This window comes from Halichoerus grypus, chromosome 14 (assembly GCF_964656455.1).
Source record: "Halichoerus grypus chromosome 14, mHalGry1.hap1.1, whole genome shotgun sequence".
Classification (NCBI taxonomy): domain Eukaryota; kingdom Metazoa; phylum Chordata; class Mammalia; order Carnivora; family Phocidae; genus Halichoerus; species Halichoerus grypus.
Window position 1 is genome coordinate 527,648 of NC_135725.1, and position 26,290 is coordinate 553,937.

The 26,290-nt window shown below is 41.7% G+C and overlaps 2 protein-coding genes across 9 annotated transcripts in view; one reads left to right on the top strand and one right to left on the bottom strand.

Annotated features, from left to right (window-relative positions):
* The window catches only part of CENPP (centromere protein P), a 249,275-nt gene that overhangs the window by 123,097 nt on the left and 99,888 nt on the right, over positions 1-26,290 (top strand). The window lies entirely within an intron of this gene.
* ASPN (asporin) lies at positions 2,445-25,833 on the bottom strand. 2 transcript variants are annotated; one of them, XM_036098129.2, is made up of 8 exons: positions 25,649-25,833; positions 18,655-18,933; positions 16,384-16,496; positions 12,021-12,234; positions 10,775-10,885; positions 6,464-6,557; positions 5,920-6,058; positions 2,445-3,708 (listed from the first exon to the last, which is right to left on the bottom strand). In XM_036098129.2, exons 2-8 carry the CDS (start codon positions 18,902-18,904, stop codon positions 3,511-3,513), a joined length of 1,119 nt encoding a protein of 372 aa, XP_035954022.1. In that variant the 5' UTR covers positions 18,905-18,933; positions 25,649-25,833; the 3' UTR covers positions 2,445-3,510. The 2 variants fall into 2 exon arrangements, with proteins under 2 accessions (XP_035954022.1, XP_077917363.1); XM_078061237.1 differs by lacking the exon at positions 25,649-25,833 and adding an exon at positions 22,296-22,365.

Genomic DNA, 26,290 nt, shown 5'->3' on the forward strand with positions numbered 1-26,290 from the left:
TTTCATCCCCATGACTGACTTATATTATAATTGGAACTCTGTACCTCTTAATCCCTTTTACCTATTACCAATTGATCCATCCACCTCCCCTCAGGCAACCACCAGTTCATTCTTTGTATTTAAATCTATCTGTTCATGTGTTTCATAAATTCCACATATGAGTGAAATCATATGGTATTTGTCTTTCTCTGACTTATTTTACTTAGCGTAATACCCTCAAGGTCTGTTCATGTGGTCACTAATTGTACAATTTCATTCTTTTTTATGGATAATACTCCATTGTATATATACACCACATCTTCTTTATCCTCTCATCTATTGGACATGTGGGTGGCTTCCATATCGTGGCTATTGTAAATAATGCTGCAGTAAACACAGGGGTGCATGTATCTTCACAAATTAGTGTTTTCATTTTCTTTGGGTAAATACCCAGTAGAGGAATTATTGGATCATATGGTACTTCGGCTTTTAATTTGAGGCGCCTCCATACTGTTTCCACATTGGCCACATGAATTTACATCCCCACCAATAGTAGAATAAGGTTTCTTTTTCTCCACATCCTCATCAACACTTACTATTTCTTATCTTCATGATTTTAGCCATTCAGACAGGTGTGAGATGATATCTCATTATGATTTAGATTTGCTTTTCCCTGGTGAGTGATGTTGAACGTATTTTCATGTGTCTGTTGGCATCTTTATGTAAAAATATCTCTTCAGGTCCTCTGCCCATTTTTTAATAGGATGGTTTGCTTTTTGGGTGTTGAGTTGTATTAGTTCTTTATATATTTTGGATACTAACCCTTTTTCAGATATGTCATTTGCAAATATCTCCTCCCATTCAGTAGATTGCCTTTTTCTTTTTTTTTTTTTTTGATGGCTTCCTTCGGTGTGCAGAGTTTTTTTATTTTGATGTAGGCCCAATAGTTTGTTTATTTTTGCTTTTGTATCCCTTGCCTCAGGAGACAAATCTATAAATATGTTGCTATGGCCGATATTCAAGATATTACTGCCTATATTTTCTTTCAGGAATTTTATGGTTTCCGGTCTCACATTTAGGTTTTTAATCCATTTTTACTTTATTTTTGTGTGTGCTGTAAGAAAGTGGCCCAGTTTCATTCTTTTGCATGTAGCTGTCCTGTTTTCCCAGCACCGTTTATTGAAGAGACTGTATTTTCCCCATTGCATATTCGTGTCTCCTTTGTTGTATGGTAATTGATCATACAAGAATGGCTTTATTTCTGGGCTCGTATTTTGTTCCATGGATCTATGAGTCTATTTTTGTGCCAGTACCATACTGTTTGATTAGTATAGCTTTGTGGGGTACCTTGAAATCTAGGATTGTGGTACCTCCAGCTTTGTTCTTTCTCAAGATTGCTTTGGCTCTTCAGAGTCTTCTGTGGTACCATACAAATTTTAGTATTATTTGTTCTCATTCTGTGAAAACTCACATACATTTTGTCATTCAATCCTCATGGCTGATGAGTATTGTCATCACTACCCTTTGTAGATGAGGAGACATACTCAAAGAGATTGTGACTTCCCAGGACTATAAATGAAACTGGATTTCTGGTTTTGTCCTTCTAACTCAAAGCTCTGCATCCCTGGGCTCATTCTGTCATCACTACTGGTGGTTAACTTTTATTCTTCATTTGTTTTGTTTTTTAAATTAGGCTCCACACCCAGCATGGGGCCCAATGCAGGGCTTGAATTCACAACCCTGAGATCTAAACCTGAGCTGAGATCAGGAGTTGGGACGCTCAACCAACTGAGCCACTCAGGCAATCCACCTTCTATTATATTAATCACACTTTGATCTTGTCCCTGTAGTTTCACAAAACAAAAGTAACTGTTTTGCTCCAAGTTTCCAAACTTGGGTCAGATTTTAGAAATTAAGTAAATTTCCTGTAAAGCATTTTTCTCAGCTAGCTACCATGAGACTCCACCCTCCCCACTGGTACCCCCCACATTGGCAGTGTCTGCAGACATCGTTGGGTGTTGCACTGTGGGGGGGGGGTGCAGGTGCTCCTGTCGTTTTGAGGGCAGAGACCTTCTGCAAAGGAAAGAACAGCTCGTCCCCCACCCCAACCCCAGAACAATCCAGCCCAGGGTGCCAGAAGTGCCATAGTGGGGGCCGTCACTAGGAAGAACAAGACCGTTTTACAAAACCATTGCTGACCTGGATGTTCAAACCCTCCACCCCACCTTACATATATGGAGTATTTTTTGACTACCCTCAAAATTATTTAAAATCTAGTTTTTGTGGTAGTTTAAGATAAAAGGTGATTATGTTTCATAGCACAAGCATATTTGGGAGTATTTCAGTAATGTTCCTATGAGAAAGCATTAATACTGTGCTAAAAGTGTTATATATAAGTTAGAGTTCACTGAAAAATAGTTTATGTTCCTGGGTGGGAGAAGAAAAATTAAACCAAAGCACAAGTATTTTATTTCAAGCCAATATTTTAATGTTTTTTTTTTTTCATTTTCTAGCTTTGCCTATGTTGAATGTAAATAAAAAATACGTAGGGTACGCTTAGTTTTTGTACAGACCTTTTGTTTCTGTGTGTTTTGTTTAGGACTCTGCCTCTTCAGTTATACTAGCTGTATTTCAGAGTTGTTTAGTTTGTCATATTTGAGTAAACAGTTTGTGTAGAATGGATAGTCTCCAGGCTCTTCCGGCCAAGGTCTCACAAGGGACATCTTGAAAGTATGCCTTAGCTTTGAGGTGACGTTGTCCTATGACCTAACAATTGATGTACTACTGAAAGCTTATAATAACTGAGATAATAAAGAACGTGAATTACAGATTTTATATAAACAGTCACTATATATTTTTATAGAGGTTTTATAATCAGGTAATAATTAAATTAAGAAAGCATGTGCTATAGTCTGAAACCAGATGTTATGAATAGCATCTGTCAAATTGATAATAAACACGGAAGGCCTTATTATAAGGAGTTAAACATAAAGACAGTAAAGCTCTAAGATATGAGAATTTGAATAAGATTATATGAAATCATTCTTCAACATTAACAGAAACATTACAGTACTACCCGAGTTATTAAAGAATAAGAATAGTATAATGTTCTCTTCATGTAACCATTCTTGTCAATTTTGGTTTGCTAACAGCAAATGAAAGAGCACAAATTTTGCTAAGTCAAGCATTCCAATTACAGTACAGTTCTTTTTAAAATGTACTTGATAACAAAGTGTTAAATACTGAATGTGGTTTTTTTTGTTACTGAGAAAAGAATGTTCAAGCATAAGATTTATGTAAAATCCATTTGTTTACAAAAGGAAACTGCAGTAGATGCATGTTTCTCTTAATCCTGATGTAGCAATAGTTTTGCAAAATTCTGTTGAAATTTTTTGTCATAAAGGAAGTTGGTGGACTTACCACTTAGGAATAGCTTTTGCTTGTTTGCATAATGTCACCATTTTTAATAGAGTTCAAGTATTCCAAATGTAACAATTTTTTAATTTTATATTAAATGGATAATACTAATAACTACTTTCTTAAGTTCCCGAGCTGAACGCTCATTCTGCTCACAACACAGCGGAAAGCTGCAGGTTGCATTTCCCAGTACCTCACCGGGTTGTTGGATAAACTTATCGCACTGTATAAAGATTTCTTCATCTTCGGTACTGTTGGGCAGAAGTCATTCACTCCCACTTTCGTGATTGAATTAGAGTGAAGGAAGATTATCTGTGGCAGTAGGAGAAAGAAAGTACACAATCGATGTAAAATGAAGATGTTCTTTCTATAGTCCACATTTGTTCATGGGTTTATTTGTCCATTTATTTCACACTGATTTGAATGTATTTCATTTAAAATATATATATGTACTTGTATGTTTATGCCTCTTAAATATTTATTATATCCTCTCGGGATCTTGTGTGACACACAGAGTGTCCTGTGTGTGCAGTGCAGCAGGGGCCCCCGCGGTGGCCCAGGGCACACTGCTGGGTCAGCACACGCCCCCCCCCCCCCTTCTGCTACCTACGTAGCGGTGTGTGTGTGTGTGTGTGTGTGTGTACTACATTGCATGTTGATAATACTGTGTTTTAAAAGTACTAGAAATGAGCAGAAGAATGAAATTGAATGCTCCCAAGATTAGGCTTGTGAATATGAATTGTTAGCTAGCATTTTCTGTGATCAAGGCAAAGAAGTGTAGAACTGCTTTTTTGTAAGTTGCTTTATAGAAAAATATGTCTGTTAAAAGCTTGAATACATATGTGTAATATAGGATCGATAGTCAAATATTTTTTTTGTACCAATGGACAAAATACAGTTTTATAAACTGTGTATGTGTCTTTTATATTATTACTCAGGAACAATGGACAGTATAGGGACTTCCCTCCATTCCCTTTATCAGCCCTTTAAATTCTTCTTTGGTCTTTTTGGCAATTGAGATTTCTGAGAAGTAAGAGCAGTCTACTGACAGCATTTTGGCAGGTAAGGCTAAGGTATCAGTTCTGGCTGTCATTACCTCTAGATTGTACCTTTACATTTTGGTGAGATTGATCTGAGCCAGTCATGAGAACTCCAGTCATTGCTAAAACCTTTGAAGTTTGGTGTGGGAGCCTCCTGTTCCCTCTATCAGTCTCGGGGATTTTGTGACAGGTGCTTTGTATGGTTCATGCGTGTTTCCCGGCAGTTCATGTTCAGTGCAAGGTGCAGTTTTCCCCAGCATTCACCTCACTGGCAAACACTGCTGGATGTCGGTGTGCTTGCTTTGGGGACATTTGCTGAATTGTACCCTTATGACTTGTGTTCTCCTTTATAATTCTCTTTTTTGTGTGTTCTAATTCTATTCATTAAAAAAAAGAATGCTAGTAAGAGTATGGGTAGATTTAAAAGCAGCCAGAAGTTGGAATCAGAGTAAATTCTTTACTTGTGAATAAAGAATGCAAATTGGGAATGGCTTGAGAAAGGAAAGACTCAGGTTGTGCTCACTGGTTAGACATTTAGATGCAACACTTGAAAAAAAGTAAAACTCATAGCCTTGAGATGAACATTTGTCTGTACCATATCCATTTTGATGGCTTTTATCTCAAAGGGGTGTAGGGGACAAAACCTGTTTATAGGTAAATCGGGAAGAAATCAAGAAGCAGCAAGTGACTCAAGGCCCAGTTTTGTTCTCAATGTGTTTTTGCTTCTTGGAAGATGAGGATGTTGTAAATCAAGAAACACACATGAGAAAAGTGGACTAAGGTGAAATGGGATTCAGTAGGAATTCTTAATTTGAGGAACATAGGTGAAAATCAGGGAGATCTGTGAAACTCCTAAAATTATATACAAAGTATGGTCTTCATTTTTTGTTCTTGGGAGGATCTAAAACTCTATCAGATGCTCCAAGGATTCTGGGGCCCTTCCCACCTGGTCAAGAGCTGCCAAATTCAAATAAAAAGGTTTCTAACAATGAAGAAGAAGAAAGAGGAATCCATGGTGCCCCAAATACTGACTTCTGATTATGTATTCTGACATCAATTTTAAAAAATCATACCTACTTCTAATCTAGCACTGCACTGATAATGAAAAAACCTGGGACCTTGTCCACATGCTCTTTGTGAAACGTTTCCAGAAAGAAGGATATATGATCCTCCTCGGATTCCTCCTGACCAGTCCTGCCTTTACATAGCCCTTGCCACCCCAGAAACCTGAAATTAGCCGGGTCAGTAACTTTGCCACAAGGGCTTCAGCACTAGGAGAAACTGGAGGATGGAAAGGGATACCTGAGCATTTTAGCTAACATCTGCTTAGAAGCAGATCTTAAGAACACTTCAGGCAACCTGCAGAGTCGTCACATGTGCGTTACCCTTGCTGCTCGCGTGGTCTTTGCTTCAGATACTCCTACATCTCACAGAAGCAGAGGAAAGTACTAGTCTACAAAACACAAGTGGAAGAATGTTTTACCTGGAGGTATTTCAACTCCTGTAATCCTGGAGGGATTTTTTTTAGTTTGTTGTTTTCCAAATGTATTTCTCTTACTCGTGGTATGTTAGCAAGACTTCCATTTTCGATGTCTGTGATTCTGTTGTTTCCTAGGCCCAGCCTGAAAATGGCATAAAATGCATCAGCTCTTAGGCAGACGTTGTGATAGCTGAAAACACAGCTGAGTGGGAAACAGAAGCCTGACCTATTTGCGTCTGTGTTCAGAGAAAGGTTCTTCCTGGTTGCACGTCATAACCTATTTCAGGGTGTGACAGCCGTCTCCTCCACTGTCAGCAAAACTCTGTAGCTAACCTACACCAACCAGGGGGGCATCTGAAAAGTTCTTCTCATTTCACTTGGTGTCCCTCTGTTACCCCCAAGAAAGAGTAAGGAATAGCTGTCCCTGTTCATTTTATCTTCACGACAGTGACAGACTTGATTAGGTCCCTCCACTTCCCCCAGGGGTCTCATTAGTGTCTCCATCATATCCCTACCACTTCTGAGTTGGGGTTTGGGGGGTTTTTACCTTTGCAGGTCTTTGTATCGTTTAAAATCCTCGAGTTCCACAGTTGAAATTTTATTATAGTCTAAATGAAGCTCCAGTAAAGTTGATGGTAGATCTGGAGTAAGAAAAGAAATAGGCATGTTAGATGGAGTAAAAAACCAAGCCCAACTGATTATTCATGTACTTGTTAAGTTTCACACTGTAGACTTAGTCCTTTACGGATCTGCTTTTTTTTTTCCAACTTTTTTTTGTTTTGTTTTGTTTTGTTTTTTTTAAAGATTTTATTTATTTATTTGAGAGAGAATGAGAGAGAGCATGAGAGGGAGGAGGGTCAGAGGGAGAAGCAGACTCCCTGCTGAGCAGGGAGCCCGATGCGGGACTCGATCCCGGGACTCCAGGATCATGACCTGAGCCGAAGGCAGTCGCGTAACCAACTGAGCCACCCAGGCGCCCCTTTTCAACTTTTTATTATGGAAAATTTCACATAGAAATAGAGGCTAGTGTCATGAGCCACCACACTGCAGTGTCCAGTTTTCCACATGTCTTTCATCCACCAGATTAGTTATCTATCATTGGCTTGTTCATTGATTTTTCTTCATTCACTTGTTTTTTTGCTGGATTATTTAAAATCAAATTCCATACATAATGTCACTTCACCTGTAAAGGCCTCACCAGATGTCCTTAACTCATCAGGTCCTCTTGTTTCCACATAACCATCCTGTCAGGGTTACAGCTATCGGAAGTCGCAGCGATTCTTCACGATCACGGAATATTCCTTTCCCTAATGATCTCAGATACATTGTTTTACAGTTGATTTGTTCAGGTCGGGATCCAGATAGAAGTTTACAGAATGCATTGGGTTCTCCCATCTCTTAAATTTCTTCTACTATTAAATATATACTTCCTCTTTTTTCCCTGTCTTGCATTGATTTCTTTCAGATATTGATTTGTTTGAGATATGCATTTGTGGATTGGACTGAGAGGCTTCTACATATCATTTGTCTTAGTCATTTCTTATAAGCTATGCTTCGATGTAGAGACGATTAAATTCAGTAGATCAGCCTTTCACCTGATGGTCTTAGTGTTTGTTGATGAGTGCTACAGGATCTATTATTTCATTAAGAATGTAAAAATGGTGATTGTCTGATGTTGTCATGCTTAATACATTTATCAGTAGGATTCGTATCTAAAGAATTTTCCTTCATCAATTATTTAGTCACAATTTTTACGGAAAAGGCAGCATAAATGCTTGCTTCTTTTAAGTAATGAGTTGGTGCCATGCCCAGAGGTGACCAGTGAAATTTTTTTTTAGTATTTTTATGAACACGTGGGTTTTTACCTGTTTGATACATTGAATCTATTGCAGTATTTATTCTCTTCAATTAGTAGTAGTTTCTGCATAAAGGGAAGCATCTACAGTGTAACCTGGCACATGCCAGGTCCCCGATGAATGTGGGCATTTTCTCTTCTCACCCTGCATGTTCTGACCCTAGCCCTTCCCAGATTAACCAGAATATTAAATCATGCCTTATTTTATTAGTATTATTTGTCAACCATAGGTTCTAGTTAGCTAGCTGGGAAAAGTGTTCTTTTTTCCAACTCTTACTGAAAACATTTCCTTCCTTTATTAGTGGTTAAGTCTGTTGAAGGTAATTGAAGCATCCTTATAAATATCAGTACTCTTTTTTTTTTTAAGATTTTTATTTATTTATTTGACAGAGAGAACACAAGCAGGGGGAGTGGGAGAGGGAGAGAACACAAGCAGGGGGAGCGGGAGAGGGAGAAGCAGGCTTACCGCCAAGCAGGGAGCCCCATGCGGGGCTTGATCCCAGGACCCTGGGATCATGACCTGAGCTGAAGGCAGACGCTTAACGACTGAGCCACCCAGGCGCCCCTACATATCATATCAGTACATTTGCTGGCTGAGTTTATGTTGATTCCAGAGTCTACTTTGGATTTTAGAAGTTAAAAAAAAAGCCTAGAGGACAGGAAAACAATTCTAAACTGAGAGGGTTCTAATTTTTTTGAATTCTGATTAGTTGAACTGAATTATATCTATGGAATGACTATATCCTCCAATATGTAAAAAGAATGGAGGGGAGGTTCTCTCTTCAGAAACGTTACATACTAGTTGAGCAAATCCATCACACATACAGAAATCACTAAAAGAGTATCATAGATGTTCCAGCCTGTTCTAGAATATGTTGTAGCAACTCAAAGAGAGAAATCTGTTCATGTTGAGCAGTCAGGGAAACTTTTTGGAAGAGAGTTTGTAGAACTTGAGGGGACCGTTCCCTTTGCTAGGGCGTGGAGAAGGTGGATGACCCAAGAGAAAAGCAGAGCCCCTGCAGGGTAGATGAGCCATGTAGGAGTTTGGGTGGGAGCTCAGTGACTGTCAACAAACGTGCCTGCTTTTGCACAGATCCTTCTATTCCTACCCTATGTTCAAACAGGTGTCTTCTCCCCTCCATGCAGTGCTGCTCGGTAGCAGAGTTTTCCAAATGACCCAGGAGGAAGGCACGTTTCACCCCTCCTTGTGTTAATGTGTCAGGTCTGCTCAGGACCCTTTGGGCCTCTGCCTAATCTCATCCTGCCGCAGGGGTTAGTGATGATTGGATTTCAGCAGTCAGCCTTCACATTTTAGCAAATAAATGATAAAAACAAAAAAGTCCACTGGCTTTTGAATGTCGTAGGGATCTTGAAAGAGCAGTTATATAAGTTGAGAGATTTAATTCCAATTTAAATTTCTAAAGATAGTGGCACCTGAGTGGCTCAGATGGTTAAGCGTCTGCCTTCAGCTCAGGTCATGATCCCAGGGTCCTGGGATCCAGCATTGGGCTCCCTGCTCAGTGGGGAGCCTGCTTGTCCTTCTGCCTCTGCCCCTCACTCCTGCTTTTGCGCTCTCTCTCTTGCTCTCTCTCGCAAATAAATAAAATCCTTAAATAAATAAATAAATAATAAACAAATTTCTAAAGATGTTATACGTTCCTTAAGCCTTTGGAAAAATCTTGAAAACATCATGAGAAGTGAAGCCTTCATTTTTAAGATGCACTGAAACTGGAAGAGAATTAATTGGTCTTGGGATGTGCTGCTGGTGAGCGCTGCCCCGGGGCAGTGAGCTCCGGCCGTTCTCTTCCCTGACCCTCCCCTCGTGCCCTCTGCCTGCCCCTCACGTTCGTCCACTGTCAGAATGTCAGAGGCTTTTCATGTATGGGACTTGTTAGGTGGCATGTATTTTTGTTGGTGGTGTCTGAAAGATGAGAAGTAAATCATGTTAGGTTTCTTGTTGAAAACAACCACCTTATTGAATGCTAAATAAGGTGGCTTTTTAATTGAGTTGTTCTGAATTAAATTGATTTTTCCTGTATAAAAACAAAATTGTCATTCCAACTTTTACTTTATATGATTTTTCTCCTAAGTGAAAGATCACAGCTTGATTCCTAAGAGCAGCTTTGCTGTGTCCTTTAACTTAAGAGTTGATGTTTGTTTTGTTAATCTTCTGGATCAGGTGAATAGTAGAAAAAGGTTTCAGTGAAGTCTCTGCTTTTCCTGTGGACACTGAAGGACAGAGCTGTTTGAAAGGAAACTGTATGATTAATCACAGGGGTTATTTCTGACTCAGGTCATCATCATAGCTGAGAGAGAGCACCCGTCAGAGACGAGGAACGGACTCTGAGCAGGGTTCCCAAGAAAGGCGAGCCGATCTAGCTCATTGCCACAGTGGGAGCTTGCAGTAGACGGTTAGAAAACTGGTCCAGTAGCAAACTTAAGAGGCACTTAACTTTGAGGCACCAGGTTCAGGTCCCATCATAAAGAACAAGTCTCCATCCATTCACTGGGTGCCTGACACCATCCTCAGACCTCTCTGTGCACTGGCTCATGAATCTGCACAGCACCCGAGTGAAGAATGGGGTACAGGGTGCATGCCCCCCCCGCCAGAGCCTGCATCTGCCCCACTCTGGCCCCGTGCATCTTCCCCAACCTTCCTCTCTAGAGAATGTCCACCTCCAGCAGGTTCTTCACGGAATGACAGGTATATATGAGTAAATGTTAGGAAGAAGGAATAAAAAGTTCATTACTTCTTAATGTTTGTTCTCACTGGGGAAACAAAAAGATTCTGGTTTCGTACTAGGAAAAAGAAAAAGCACTATGTATGGCTCTTTATGTGTGTGAGAAAACAACAAATTTCACACTACCCTGACCAGACCTACTGATAAAAAGGGTTCTGACCGCCTTGGGTTTCGACAGTGTATACAGCTTACAACAATACATTTCATGGTCATTTAAAGGTGACAGTTTTTTCTAAGTACTTTATCGTAAATAAATACAAACCTTTAGGAACTGAGGTCAGTTTTGCTTCTGCAATTCTGATATGGAACACTGTCACTCCTTCAAATGCCCCTGGTTCAATCCCATTATTATCGAGAGGGTTTGCACTCATTTCTGTGGGGGCAAATAACATAATTTAGCATGCATCCGTTGTGTATGAAGGAGACTCAGTGCGGGCACAGACATCCCAAGAACATTCTGAGAAATACGAGCTTTATCCTGCATCTTTTTCACTTGCTGTGTTTATTTCTGTGTCTATCTGTTCCCCTTTCTGTTGCTCTCAGAAAAAGACTGCTTCGTATTACATAGGCTGAAGTAACAATATGCTTATATTACAGTAGATTAATACTAGAATAGATTTATTATAGAAAATATATATAATAGATTTTTGCTTTGAATTGCTAAGTCAATGACTTGTTATCACTCTGTTCTGACCATGAGCATATTTTGTTGTGTTAATATTACATTAGAAAAAAGATAATTCTTCATATAATTTAAAACATTTGTGTTTTCCAGTATACATTTATTTGTCACCTAAGCTTTTAAAATTATAAGTCAATTAGAAATTGTTATTTGATTAACAGAAATATAATTTTGGGGAGATGCCAGTAAGTGAGGCTGTTTGGTAAGTGCCAGGCATTTGGCTGACCTAAGTGAGTGAGGAAGTTAATGAGAATATTGATCATGAATTTTGAATGAATATTGGCGAGGGAGACAGCATGGTTATATGATGGGTGTTACAAGTAAAATAGGGTGGAGTTTATAATGTACAACAGAAATTTCTCTAGCTCAGCAATCTTAAAGCAGATAATATAAATTAGATGTACATTTGAAATAATCTCTGAATTAATTTTGTACATTATATTTGAGTAGTTTATACAACACATTAAAAATACTACCTTTTTTGGTGTAAGCATAACCTTATTATTTTTTTAAAAAAATGCTACCTTTAAATTAAATATGCATAACAGATTTTACCGATTAGGATGCAATCAGAAAACTGAAACCACAGTAGATGTTTCAAAGGGGATTCTTGAGAGTGTGTGTTAGAAACGGCGTATTTCTTTAAGGGCTATAAATTTTGTTTGATACTTTGAATTATAAATGGCTTAGATAGATAGAGATTATTGGATTAAAGAAGTTAATTTTGGAAATTACCAGTCTTAAACATTGCTGGTGATGATGAAGACCTCTATCTTTGCATATTGCATATAATTCCAAAATGTTTCATCCGTTTGTGTAAACTTACCTAGAACATGTAAAGTATTCATTCCTTTGAATGTCTCCTTTTGTATTTTCTTAACTTTGTTATCATGAATTCTGAGTTCTGCTAGTGACTTGGGAAGGTTAAATGGTATTTCACTTAGTTGATTGTGGGACAGATAGAGCCTTCTCAACTTCTTTGTGGTTAGAAAAGCTTTTGGGTGAATCTTTGTTAGCTTATTGTTGTTCAGGATCAAAGCCTAGATAAAGCATAAAGAGATAGACCATATTACGAAGTGGATTTGATTTACCAATATTCTGCAGTGATTAGTTACTTGTGGAAAACAGTGGAAATTATGTCATTCACATACTTTATTAATATGTAAATAATTCCCCAGTCCAATCTAAGTTAAAACAAATATTTACTACTGAGTTGGAACAGAGTGGTTTTGAGCCTTTGGTTTATCTTTCAGTAGGTGATGTGTTCATGCAGTTAAGCACTTCCCCGCCCCCCCCCGCCCCCCCGCACCCCATTTCCCTTCATGGAAGTAATCGATGGTATTATATCTAGAAGTCTATTCAGAGGGCACCTGGGTGGCTCAGTTGGCTAGGTGTCCGACTCTTGATTTCGGATCAGGTCATGATCTCAGGGTTGTGGGATTCAGCCCCGGGTCAGGCTCTGCACTCAGCAGGGAATCTGCTTGAAGATTCTCTCTCTCTCTGCCCCTCCCCACCCTTACTCTCTCTAAAATAAAATAAAATAAAATGAAAATCTATTCAGTCACACCAAATATGTTTTTGTATGATTTCATCTACTTTTAAAACCTTACTTCTTTTTTTTTTCCTTAAGATTTTTATTTATTTATTTGACAGAGAGAGACACAGCGAGAGAGGGAACACAAGCAGGGGGAGTGGGAGAGGGAGAAGCAGGCTCCCCAGTGAGCAGGGAGCCCGATGCGGGGCTCGATCCCAGGACCCTGGGATCATGACCTGAGCCAAAGGCAGATGCTTAATGACTGAGCCACCCAGGCGCCCCCAAACCTTACTTCTTTTATGTTTACTGATGTGAAGCATTTTTCCCAGACTGGAGATGTGTAGGCGTAAACTGCTACAAAGTGCCCACCGCATGCTGGCTTATCTCAGACACTGGGGAGACAGCAGTGGGTCCTGAGAAATGCCTCAACCCCTTCTCAGGGCCCCGTGGCAGCGGCCTCAGAGGAGCTCCAAGCTCAGACAGCAGCCCAGCTCTGCACTGTCAGGAGTCAAAGCCCGTGAGGCGTGTGGAGGCATCTGCAGCACCTGGGTGTGCTGGGCAGCAGGAACGACTCCATGTTCCCCGAGGGCGGTGGCTGGGCCTTCATTCCTTGGGACCTTCTTTCAGAGAGCAGCTCTAGAGTCATTCCGTTTATGAATGTTGTCACCAATCCCATTCTACACCAAGCTTCCCAGTGTTTCCAGACGGACTTAATATGCCTTTCTAGTGTTATTCACGCCGTGGTTCTTCCACAGAAGAAATACAAACACTTTGGCAGCTAAACTCCCTTGATTATTCTCTTTCCTGTAGGCCTTCATTATTTATTTATTTATTTATTTACCTATCTATCTATCTATTTTTATTTATTTATTTATTTGTTTATTTATTTATTTATTTATTTATTTTAAAGTAGGCTCCACACCCAGAGAGCAGCCCCTCTTGGGACTTGTACTCATGACCCGAGATCGAGACCTGAGCCAAGATCAGGAGTCGGACGGCCCACTGACTGAGCCAGCCAGGCGCCCTGTAGGCCCTTTTCTTATCCTCCTGTCAGGTATGCCATCTCACCTGAAGGAGAACAGGAACTGGTAACATGTCCTTTTTCCTGTATGCTACCAGCTAAGTGTGTTCTCTTCTCCTTTGGGGAAGAGTGGGATAACAACTTGTTGAGCCCTCACTCAACCCTATGATACAAAGTTAGAAATTATCTCTCTCCCTTTCGCACTGAGGAAATGGGCCCAGTGACAAAGAGTGACCTGCGTCCTGTCTGGCCTAGTTCCTCTGCCCTCTGCGATATGTTCTGCCACGGTGGGCGCTTACTGTAGGCCTCCACTGTTGGGGGTCCCAGAGGGAGTGTGTGCCTGGGAATTGTTGGTATCCTCCCACTGGGACGTGCATCGCCAGAGCTACCTAAAAGGAAGAGTGAGGAGTGCAGGATGGAGTGAGTTTATATGGAGGGTCTCATGCAGCTGCCCCTGCAGACTGGGTTAGCGTCTGCAGTTCCCTTGCCCTTGCCGTTCCAGGAGTGACAGTCACAGAGCCCCAGGCAGTGTGGTTATAGGTAAGGACAGAAGATGAGAAAAGGGTAGCTTTTCAGAAGTCGGACAGGAAGTCCTCCTGATGAGTGAGGCTGTAGCCAGCTGACTGTAAATTCGGCATGTGTGTAATGATCCCACTCATTCCCTAATGCTGGATTGTCCTTTGTGTAAGAACCAGAGGGCCAAACAGCCAGCTGAAACATGGAGAATTTATAGATTATCTGGAAAACACTTTTGATTCTCTTTAAGGACAGGTACCATACAAGATGATATTATAATTAAATGTCTTAAAATAGCATGCGCACAATTCAGGTAGAGAGCGTGCAATGAGAAGTGCTTTCCCATTGAGCCAGTCGGGAAGCACGAGGGCTGTCGGCAGCACTGAGCCACTGGGTGCTGGGCATTCATTCCTCTGAGTGAGTTCCATGGCATTGTTACAGCTCTGTCACAGCAGGGGAAGTCAGGCTTGGTGAGGCAAGCCCCTGGCCCAGCGCTTACTTCTAGTGGGGCCAAGGTTTGAGCCCAGGCCTGCCGGGCTCCAGAACCCACTACCCTTCCAACAAGTGACACCTAAAACTGACCACACAGAAACAAGCCTAACACAGCTCCTGACACCTTTCAGACTCATTTCCCAGTGAATAATGGGAGTACAAGTGGGCTAAGTCCCTGGGATACTCCCAAGATGTAATAAAATTGTATGACAAATTAAAAACTGTTTATGATTTTGGTATTGAATACGACTTTAATTATTCTTGTGGTTGTGTAGCTCAATATAAAGTTGAAGAAGTGGTAGAAGCATTCGTAGGCTGTATTTCCAACTTCTGAGAGTTAATAATGGCCTTGCCATTTTCCAGAAGTTTCTGTGGTCCGAAGTTGGTGGGATGGACTGGACAGATTCTTGGTGGGATTGTCCTAATATTTTAGTGATGCCTCAGGTATAAGATAAATATATGCTCTTCCAATTGCTCTTTTTTTTTAATATATGGGAACTTATGGAGTCTTGCCAAATCTAAGCTGTCCAGCCATGGCCCTGGGAGCCCACACCTGGCATCACAGGGCAGCGTGGCTTTGCCAAGAGGATAGGTAGCCTGAGGACAGATCATTCCTTGTGGTGCCTAGAACATGGCCAGCCTCAGTGTCCTGCTCATCCAGCAGACATGAACTGCTTGCACAATGGGACTGAATAGTCCCCTTCGCTGCCTGCTAGGATGGGTCATCAGGGTCCGCGCATTGACCCGAGGGTGATGGGAAGGCAGGGCGGCCTGGAAGAGGACAGGAGAACAGGCCTACGTGGATCTGAAAGAGAATGATGTGGCCACGCTATCTGTACCTTCTCCTCTCAGTGCTGTGACTGCCCTGGACGTGACAGGCCTTACGTTTCCGCCCGCTAGCACGGCATGGGAATGTGCAAACATAGCCTTGAAAGGGGAGTGTTGGTTGCCCTCCACACCACCACCCTGAATCCGTGCTGAGGGGAAGAGTGGACACCCCCATTGCTGGGACGTGTGCAATCAGGCTCTTCCCAAACCCAATTCCAAAATAAATTAGACATTTTACTTGCTAAAATCTAGAGGGTCTAAGGGTTACATAGAAAACTAAGAATCTTTTAAATCTTAGAATATTAAAATATTAATAACCATTGTAAGGAAAAATTATTTTTAATTTTTAAAGTTCTAGGGGAAAAAAAGCTGTACAAGTATATATTAATTAGATATAATGCATGTCCTGCTCTCAGAGATTTATGGTGTCTTCAGATAAGTCAACAGGTTTGGGTACAGATTTTCTTAAACTGTATCGTAATGAGTTCTTATAAATAATCATCATCTTACTCATTTTAGTGTATAGTGACTGTGATTACCTAAATAGATCATAAGCTCATTTTAGGACCATTTACTTAAATTCTTAGCCCATTGCCTTTTACCTGGCTTTCATTTCAGGTAACATCACTTGAATTAAATTAATCAAATCTAATTTCTCATTAACTAGAACACTACTGAATATCAGGGATTTTGTCATTTTTCACACACAGAAAAGTAAGACTTGTTTACACAAAATATGAGTAATCCTTTTAGCAGTGATAGAGATTTTCACTTAAATATGAACATATATATTCTTACGTAAAGTGAAGTGAGTCCTTTAAAATCATTTTCTTTGATTTCCTTAATTTTATTGTTTTGAAGGTCAACCATTTGAGTATCAAATGGAATGTTGCTTGGGACGGAGGACAAACCTAAGAAATAAACGAACATGTTACACACACATGATATGCTGAAGAAGAGTTTTCTAATATGATAGAAATGTACGTTTGTTAAAATCCACAGTTACCATTAAGAAACAGCAAAACCTTGCTCTTTGGAAAGACCTGAAGACCTTTTCAAGTAACTTATATATTTTTGCAAGGTGTCTAGCTGGGTCTAGCTGTCACTGCTCATCTGCACAAGGTGACAGATAAGGAGGTAAATTAGGGCGCACCAGTATGACTGAGGTGCGGCTTCTGCTGATGCACCAGGGCCGAGGAGCGGTGACATTCTCTGCCACTACTCAGGCTGTTGTGGGGCTGAATTGGAACCTGTGGGTTTTGATCATATTAAGAAGCCTCAATATGTACAAAGTTGTGCTTAGAAAATAAATTATATTATTTTCATGTACATTCTTTAAAATGTTACTACGCATTTCCTTTAACAATGAACTGCCCTACTCAGTTGTCAGTTATTTGATTTATAAAAACTTACTCATCTGTAACTCCCTGTTGATGTCTGGGTGTGCGGTAGACCTTTGCTGACACCCTCCCCCTCAGCGCTGGGTCTTTTCCAGCCATTGCTTTGACCCCCCTGTCAGTTCGCACTCCTCTTTGCAGGGGTGATAGTAGCTTTCTTTCTGTGATGTGAGGTTAAGGTTCAGCTGCATCATGCTCTCTGTGTATGTAGGTACTCAGTCATGTTAGTTAAATTACTTAAAGACTTAATGTTTTTTTCCCCTCTTGAATTAAAGCACAAAGAAGAGCAGGAAATTACCCAGAGCAGTACCTGGTGCATTTCTTCCTTACTTTTCTTGCTTTCCCTAGATGGCCGAACATACCCACCCTGCTTGTCAGGCCGTAAAGTAGTTATGCTTGACAAACATGGGGCCTTCTTGTTTTCCCCCAACATTTGTTATTGAAATGTTCAAACATTAAAGAAAAGTTGAAAGAATTTTACAGTGAAAACTCATAGTCTCTTTCTACCATCAACATTTTACTATACTTACCGTTCATCCATCATCCTTTTTCATGCATTTTACAGGGAGTTTCAGATGTTAGTATGCTTTTGGGGGAGCCATCCTTGCTCCTAAGGAGCAGTAGTATAGTTAATAGCCCCATCGAAGGGCTCAGTGTCAAAATACTCTACCCGGTAGCCCTGAGTACTTTTCCCTCCATAGTTTACAGCGATGACTCACTCTTTTAAGAAGTTTGACCACAGATAGAAAGAGGGGAAGGGAGTCACTTGGCAGGTTGGCAAGGTAGCCATTTTGATAGGAGACGATTTTGGTCTTAGGAAATGAAGTGGAATGTCTTGGAGGAAGTGAGCGGCTCTGCAGAAAGCACCAGGTAACTTAGACTTGGAGTGACCTTGCTCACCCCACCCCTGATGAAATTGGAAGCTCTGGAAAGAAATTCATTTTCTGAGGGAGAAAGAGTGACAGGGCTCCAGACCCTTTTCATTGTCGTGGTCACGAGGGAGAGGTGAGGTATGTACAGAATGACAGGTGAGTGCCGCACTTTGGCTTCCCACAGTGAGGCAGGTCTGAGCCTACCCCTCATCTGGAAGTGGGCAGGTACAGTGAACCCTGGTATGCATTCCCCATCATACCTTCTCCCTGAACAGGATATGAGTGTACCCCTCTATTCAAGAGCGTCTTCATTAGAAATATTTAAAAAAATAAAGTACTCAGCAGAGAGTTATGCATTTTAAGACTTTAGAAAGTGATTTAGTTCAGTCACTTCTTTTCTAGATGGTTCTAAACCTAAATCATTCAAAACAAAGAGCATTGACTTTAAAATGTCTACATTAGAGATTTCACAAACTCTATAACCTGTTTATGGCTCTAGACAGGCAATTTATCTTGTCCTTGTAGAATGTTACTAGAAAGCACACTGTCAAACTGCTGACATCCTGAAATGAACCACAGTGATGTCCATTCTCTCTGAAGGAAATTAAAACGAACCATTTTGATTCAAATTTGAGAAGAGAAGGAAATGTTCTGTATTTGTTATATTTTCAAAAAACTTAAATGAAAAATTGCTTTACAATTAGTGAGCTGATTTTTGAAATTTCAGCGAGGACTCTTACTATCCTTTCAATTTTATCACAATGACATTTTCTCCAAAACAGGTTGACATATGTTCTTACCTAGATCGGAGCAGTGTACAACTCTCGAGTAGCATTGGCACCCAAATGGACATGTTGGAAACAGATCAAAAGGGAAAAAGGGGTTAATTGGCTCTCTTGTTGGAAAAAGAGAGTTGTCATCATCAGGGTCACCATCCACTCCATCTTCCATGTCCTTCAGCATCATGTTCTTTAGCGTCACGTACGAAGGGCGAAATAAGGGCTTGGCAGAGCATAAAGCCAAGAGCGCTAGGAGCACGCACTCCTTCATGTTATCTCGTGTAGGGGGCCAACCTAGGACTAAGGAGACACTGAGATAAAGTTAAAGTTTAAACAGAATCAGAGTTAGTAAGAGCACAACAAAATGGCATTCTGACCCATTGCTGGGTGAGTAAATTTATAAAGTTTTTGGAAAGCAGTTGCGCAATATGCATTGGAAATTTTAAAAATATCTTTATTTTTCATCCACTAATTCTTTTTGTAATCTAGTCTCAGGAAATAATTCTAATGTGCATAAAGATGTCCACCACAGAATTATATATAATAGCAAAAAGTTAAAGATAATATTAATGGTTAAAGTGAAATAGTAAAATAAAATAGGGTGTATGTATTCCACAAAATACTTTTGAACTCACAAAATATTTGCAGTGTTTACAAATATTGGGGTGCTTGGGTGGCTTAGGTAAGCGTCTGCCTTTGGCTCAGGTCATGATCACAGGGTCCTGGGATCGAGTCCCACATGGGGCTCCCTGCTCAGCAGGGAGTCTGCTTCTCCCTCTCCCACTCCCCCTGCTGTGCTCTCTCTGTCTCAAATAAATAAATAAAATCTTTTAAAAAATTGAAAAAAAAATATGGAACATTGTATTTTTGGAATTACAAAAAACAAATCTAAAAAATCCATATGTAAAGCATACTTACAAACACTCAAAAACTTGGCACAAATATAGCTAATTGATAATCCTGAGTAGTAGAACCATGAATGACGTGTGTCGTCTTTTTTTTTTTTTTTTTTTAACTTTTATAATGGCCAATAAGTACTACTGTTATACTTAGGAAACTAATGAGTGCTTTTAAAAACAAAAACAGATAATCATACCTGACTCCCTCTTCTCCATATCCTTCCATTGCCTTAATATCTATGTCCCTTTTGAAGTAAAACCCCCATGTCCCCTTGACCTCACATCTGGAGATTGTCTGTAATGACCCTCCCTCCCCACCGCCAGCCTCAGTCTCAGACTTGGTCACTTTTTCCACAGTGTACTTGGATTTCCTCCTTCTAATCTGTTCCATTGTCTAATACCTGATCCAGAGCGTCTGAGGGCCAGACTTTCTTACTCTTTTCTTGCTCATCTTTCCACTGAGTTTTGTTTGTTTGGTTTCTTTGAGGGCCAGGGTTATTTGTTTTCAGCTGTATTTTTAAAGCCCACACAAAACTAGAATGAATGATCGAGAGCCTTGTGAGCATAGATTTGTTGTCATCTAATGGCAGATTTTTCTACAGGTGTGTTTACATATCATGGTTTCTTAACTGTCACTTGAGAAGCATACAGTCTTTGTAATTTTCAAAAATTATGAAATCATCTAAGACAGTCTTCCAGTCTTCCCTGTGCAGTGGGTGGCACACAGATGCCCATTGGTGAGGCTGTGCTCTGGCCAGAGGGCATGCACCCTCTCCCCAGATGTCCCTCCGCCAGGTCCCCAGCAGCGCAGCTGGTCCGCTTGCTGCACCTAACACGACAGCACCGTAGCCGCACAGGCCGTCCAGAGGCCGTTGCAGTTGGTCCAGCCTCGGGAAGATCTGGCTCCCCAAGTCGTTGCGAGTCATGTCGGCTGCTTACAGTTTCCCAGAACCCAGAAATTAGGTTTAACCTCTCTCCATGGCCTTGCTCTTTCTGGACTTAGGCATCAGAAATGAAATATTCAGCTATATGTGGTATGCCTTTTAATCCCCAGGGGAAGGTGGGAAAAAAATTCTGTCATCAGTCATTAACCTGGTAATTAACATTATTTAACTTAGAAATCTAAATGGCAGTGTGAACACTTTGTCCACTGGGTGGCTGGACGTCACCAGCTAGATACATGAGATTTCTCTGTGATAACCCACACTCGATTATGCGACGATCAGGACACACCTGAGAATGGCAAACACTTTTTTATGTTAATAATTCACTTCAGAACCAGCCTGGCCTCCCACCTCTTCCCTGCCTTATGGAAGCATCAATCCAGTTGATTCCAGACACATCCCCCATATTAACCAGGAGGAACGGGAGGCGCAGAGACCTTCAGTGGCTTCCCCAAGGCCACATAACCAAAAGAGTCAGACCCCAAGGTAGAGCCCACACTCCCAGTGTGTGGTCTGCATTTTCTGCTGCTGCCTTTGTGGGAGCACGCTCTTGCATCCTGAAATCCGGTGGCCTCACCCACACACTCTGTCATCTCTTCTCCAGCCAGGCCACCGGTCTGCGCAAGGAGGGGTGCATGTGCAGCCTGGGCTGGGAGGGCAGGAGTGGGTATGGTGTGTGGTCAGATTCCTATGGTGCAGAGACCCTGTGCTGGCCGCCTGAGGCCCGGCGGTGTCTGTCGGCCGGCTCCAGGATGGGCAGGTTCCCTTTCCATGTCCAGTCCCCCAACCCCCAGGAACCCTGGCCACAGGCACCTGGTAAGGTCAGCTGGGTTCCGTTTCCACTATCACTTTGTCTCTGGCACGTTATTTCTGCTTCCCAGCTGCCTGCCCGACTTTGACCCAAGGCATCTGTGTGGTTCCTGGCTCCCTAGTACTTGGTTCCCAGCTTTGCATTGACCTTCTAAAACTCCCATTCCCTAGCTAATTCAGCCCTGGGTGGGTCCTTAGCCACACCAAAGCTTGTCGCAGGTACCAGCTTATTCTTTACCATTGCTCTGCAGCTCTGCCTGCCATGTCCACAGCTGCCCCTGGCTCTGCCTTTGCTTGAGGTTGCTGCAGTTTTCCAGTGGGCATGAGTCAGGGCCTTGCTGTGTACCAGGCGCAGTGTTAGGATGCAGATTCTGTGACATAGAGGCCCCTCTCTCCGCATCCTCTTTCCTCCCTCATGTCCCTCCTCAAAAAAATAAAACCACAGCTCCTGATCCGCTACTCTCAGCCAAGCACGGGCTTGTTGTAAAAGCCAAAGCTGGAATGTCAGGTGCATTCATGGGAAAACTGAACAAATGCCTGAGTTAGTAAACAGAGCTGAACCGCGGGGAGGCACTGTGCACCGAGGCTGGCACTTTGCAGGGATCTCCAGGTGTGTGGCCCCCAGACTCAGAGGGCAGCATTCTTCACCAGAGGTCTGTTTACTCCTCATACCCTCAGTTTACTGTTGGAGACAGTAGATATAAAGCCATCTCTATAAAATACACACACACACACACAAGGTTGAAATAGAACACACAAACCTAGTAAGAGGGAGTAGGCTACTGAGTGAAGGACTCTTTTCCTCTTTTAGGGGCCTATTTTTTTAAATTATTATGTTGGTTTTTAAGTATTTTAAACGTCAGTCTGCCGACAGAATCTGCTCTGGTCCCCTCTGTACTCTTGCCTTTTGCCAGCCACTTCTGTGGCATCAGGTGGTCTACACAATTAAAGGTTTCTCATCTAGCCTCCCCTCAAGAGTCCAAGAAAAAGGTCAGACAGCAGTGCCCACCTGGGGAATCTTTGGGGGCCGTAGTTTCCTGAGGCCTGCCCCCAGTTGCCCTGGTCCGTGGGAGATGAGGAGTTTAATCCAGAGTTATTTTTGAATTGGTTTGCTGAGTTTCGGTATTTTCTTGGAGGAACTTAGAGCTATACGGGAGCTTGTAGGTTCCCAGTCTAGACCAGAGAAATCTACGTAACAGGTACTGTAGCTGCAGTGATAGATGTAAGAAGACCATAGAACCTTAACGAATCCACATAACAAGAGGACCGTGGTAGAGCTCCAGACACTTCTGGGCTTTCCCTGACCTGGCAGTGGAGCTCGGGACTCGCCTTCGCTCCTCCTGCCTCAGGACGCAGGAGAGCCCAGGAGCCAGGTGCAGGCGAGGCTGAGGGACCGCGGTGTGAAGAGGCCACGTGCAGGTGAGGTGGAGGGGCAAGCCGGGCATCAGGGCTGCAGGCCAGCCCCCAGTGGGGTCAGGAGGCACATCAGCCAGCGTGCCCCCCCCCCCCGCCCCGGAGGAGGTGGGGGCTCTGGCTGCTAGAGCAGGCTGGGTACCCGGGACGCTTTCTGGTTGCTGGCTGCTGGGTCAGCACCCCTTGTTCGTGCCTCCTTGGGCCCTTCCCCTGCAAGTGAGGGAGGAGACCTGCGGAGTCAGGAAATGGCACGTAGGTGAAACTCCATCCGGGTGTTGGATTCTCCCCGGAACATGCTGGGTCAGTTAGTGTGTCCACTCTCTGCTTGCATGACTCCAGCGAGTGCTCCTCAAGGGGCATCCGGTTCCCCTGTTGTCCATCTCTGCTTGATAGGAAATTCTTTATATGGAGACCCAAAGTGCCTTCTGGCATGTTCTCTCCGTGCTACTTCTGACTTCTGTTAGCCATAGAAGATTAATGTGATCTCTCTGCATTCTTTTATATCCTGGCTCCTTAAAAAGAGAAGTCAGGCGAGCCTTGATTCCATGAGGGATTCACCCTTTACGCCCTTCATCTGAGGCGAGAAAGTACAAGTGATAGTAGGCCCCAAACCGTGCCCTATCCTAGTTGACCAATTTTTTTATCAGTAGAAAAATATTGGGATGTCCAGGAGGGAATGCTATATAGCAGTGTTTTTCCATTATTCAGAAAGAGTATAGAGTATTATTTCTCATTGAAAATGATGTGACTTTTAGTTGTCTTATTTTTAAATTTTTTAGTTTATTAATATTTAGGCTTAAGCTCTTATTTGATAAGTTTGGGCAGTAGTTAGATTGTGCTATTTTTAAAACCTTTAAAAATATTTGTGTTTTGTTCTCAGGAAGACTTAGTATTTCCCCAGTTTAGACCAGTTTTGCCAGAGTTTATTACTCATGGAAAGCTTTGGACTTTGGTTTCAAGTTTCTTTTAATCAGAATAATATCTGGAATATTATTTCCGTGCTACTGCTGTTCTTAATAAACCATGGCACGGTGTAGCCAGGAAGGGCCTCTGAGACGTTGCTCCCACAGAGGGGCTGAGGTCAGCCTCCTCGCTCCTGCATTGCCTGCCCCCACCCCACCCCCAGCACCACCCTTGGCACAGCCCCCCCAGGCCGGCCCCAATGCCACAGTGACTTCCAGACAGTAAGCAGACTCTCCTCAGAGAGGACGGGGCACGCGGTTTGGCCAGGTTCTCAGGACTGGAAATGGAGCTAAGAAGTGTCTCTGAATTTGCATAAACTCCTATTTTCCACTTAAATGTTCCACAAACTTAGATCGGAAAGTTTGTCTAAGTGAAATGGTATTTCTTCTCAGACACTATTATTAGGAAAATAAGTCACTGTGCTTTTAAATCCCATGCTTAAAGGTCTGCTTGGCGACTTTTCCCCGGGCTGACTTGTCCCTATCCACTCACAAGTGCCAGTAGCAGATGTCAGTTGTAAATGTGATAAAGGTCCTCCATGTGTGTGCTCACAGAGGGCATCTGAGCTGGATCCAGGTACAATCGAGGCTCAGCCCTGTACTTGAACAAGTAAGGAAGTTCAGCGTCCAGACATGAACTTGGACGCTTACAGGACCTCTGGAAGGAAACTAATGCTTTTAAAGGGCACACTGTCCTTAAATAATTCGCTTTACCCTGGAAATGTAAATCGCATCTGATAAAGAAGTTGTGACTGCCTTTCCTTAGACCAGTTTTTGTCCTTCTTCGTTTTTCAGTGCATCTTAAAAACAAAACACTTCTACCTCTTTGTTCCCCAGTGTCTCCTACGGTGCATTAAGACTTGTGCTTGTAAAGTGCTTTGTCTCAAACCTCGGATCAGGTACCCAAACACTCATTTGTAGTGGGGTAGCTGGTGGAAACAGAAGACTTCTTTCCACCACGCTGTGTTGTGAAATACCGAAAACAAATTAAAAACATCAAGATACTTTCACATGTGTGTGGGCTTACGATTTCTTTGTATTTCCTTTTTTTTTTTTCTTTTTAAACAACTCAGTGATTCTTGGGATTGAAAAAAAAAAAAACCACTTTATTCTTAGAGAGAGATAGACCCTCAGGTTTCTTTGTGACTTCACCCACAGCATGTGGCCATGGCTTGTGGCCGCCACATCTCTGAACACACTAACAAGAAGGAATGCTGTGCTCTGTTTAGATTCTGAGGAAGTAGGACATCAACTACATTGTTTAATTTCTTTTCACCTAAGATTTAATTTAAAAATTTACTTTGGGAGAGGACAAAGGAAATCTTTATTTTAAATTCTGACTATGGAGTTGTGTGAAAAGAAGTTTCTGATCTTTCCTATTGGATATGGAGCTAGTTGAAGTATTGCTGATAACTATTCTTTCTTGGAATTATATGCATCTCCATGTTTACTGTCCAGTGCTATCTTGTTACATAAGAATAAGGAAGACATTTATCAAAAACAATGTGAATATTCAAATGTGTAAGTAAAACTGACATTTGAATAATTCATATTTTGAAAACACACTAGAAAACATCATAGTTTTGCATTTTGAAAGAAATATTTACTGTTTCACTTAATGTTCTTGTGATATCCATAAACTTCATTATCATTAATTATTTTAAGGTCATGTTATTTTCCTAAAAGAACATACTCAAAAGATTTTGGTTTAAATATTTTTAAAATCAATCATGTTAACATTTGTGAAGCATCATAACAGGTTTTCATTTAACTGTAAAAGTCAGTTACATGAAAATGAATCCATTCTATATAAAACTTAAAGGCTAGAGTAATTTTATGTTATGTATTTAAGTACTGACTTTTAAGGAATTCTGCAGGTAAACTTGGTCATATGTTTTACAAGCACTGGTGTTAATAACGTCAGTGTCCCCTTAGTATCAACTATGAAGTTGTTCCTTCAACTGTGAAGAAAAGACTGAAAACGTACCTTGTCAGGAGGGAGTCCGTCCTGAGGGTCGAAGCCCCCAGCATGCACCCCTTCCCTGTCGTGTCTTGCTGCTCCAGGTGCTGCCGAAGGAGAGGTGAGAAGGTGTCCCGGCAGGCGAGCGGCACACCGCTCGAGAGTGGTGTGGCTGCACCCTGGCTGACACTGGAATAAGCTGCCTCCACAGATTAGCCGGCGTAGGACTGAGGGGCCAGATTAAAACTTGTTACTGCTCATGTGTTTTCCATCACTGTTTGTATCGTAGCCAAGACTTCTAGCTAAACTCTAGACGTCTACTGGAAGATTCTGAAGAAAAAAAAGGGAGTTTAATAATGCATGGCAACTGGCCATCAAAAGTGCAGCCAAAGTCATTCAAGAAATACCTGATTTGAAAAAATACTTTATGAAATTCTTAAATGAGCAAATACTGATAGATTACAAATTTAAAAATCACTCACCCTATATAGACTGACAAAATATTCATCAATCTTGGTAAAAAATACCGACATCACCGACATGTAAACCCAGGTCCCGCTGTACCTGAGAACGGGGCCATGCCGCTGAAGCCATCACGTCAAGCATACTCGCCCAGACTTTCCTCGGAAGCATTCAGCCCTGCCACGGGCATGCCAGATCACTGTACAC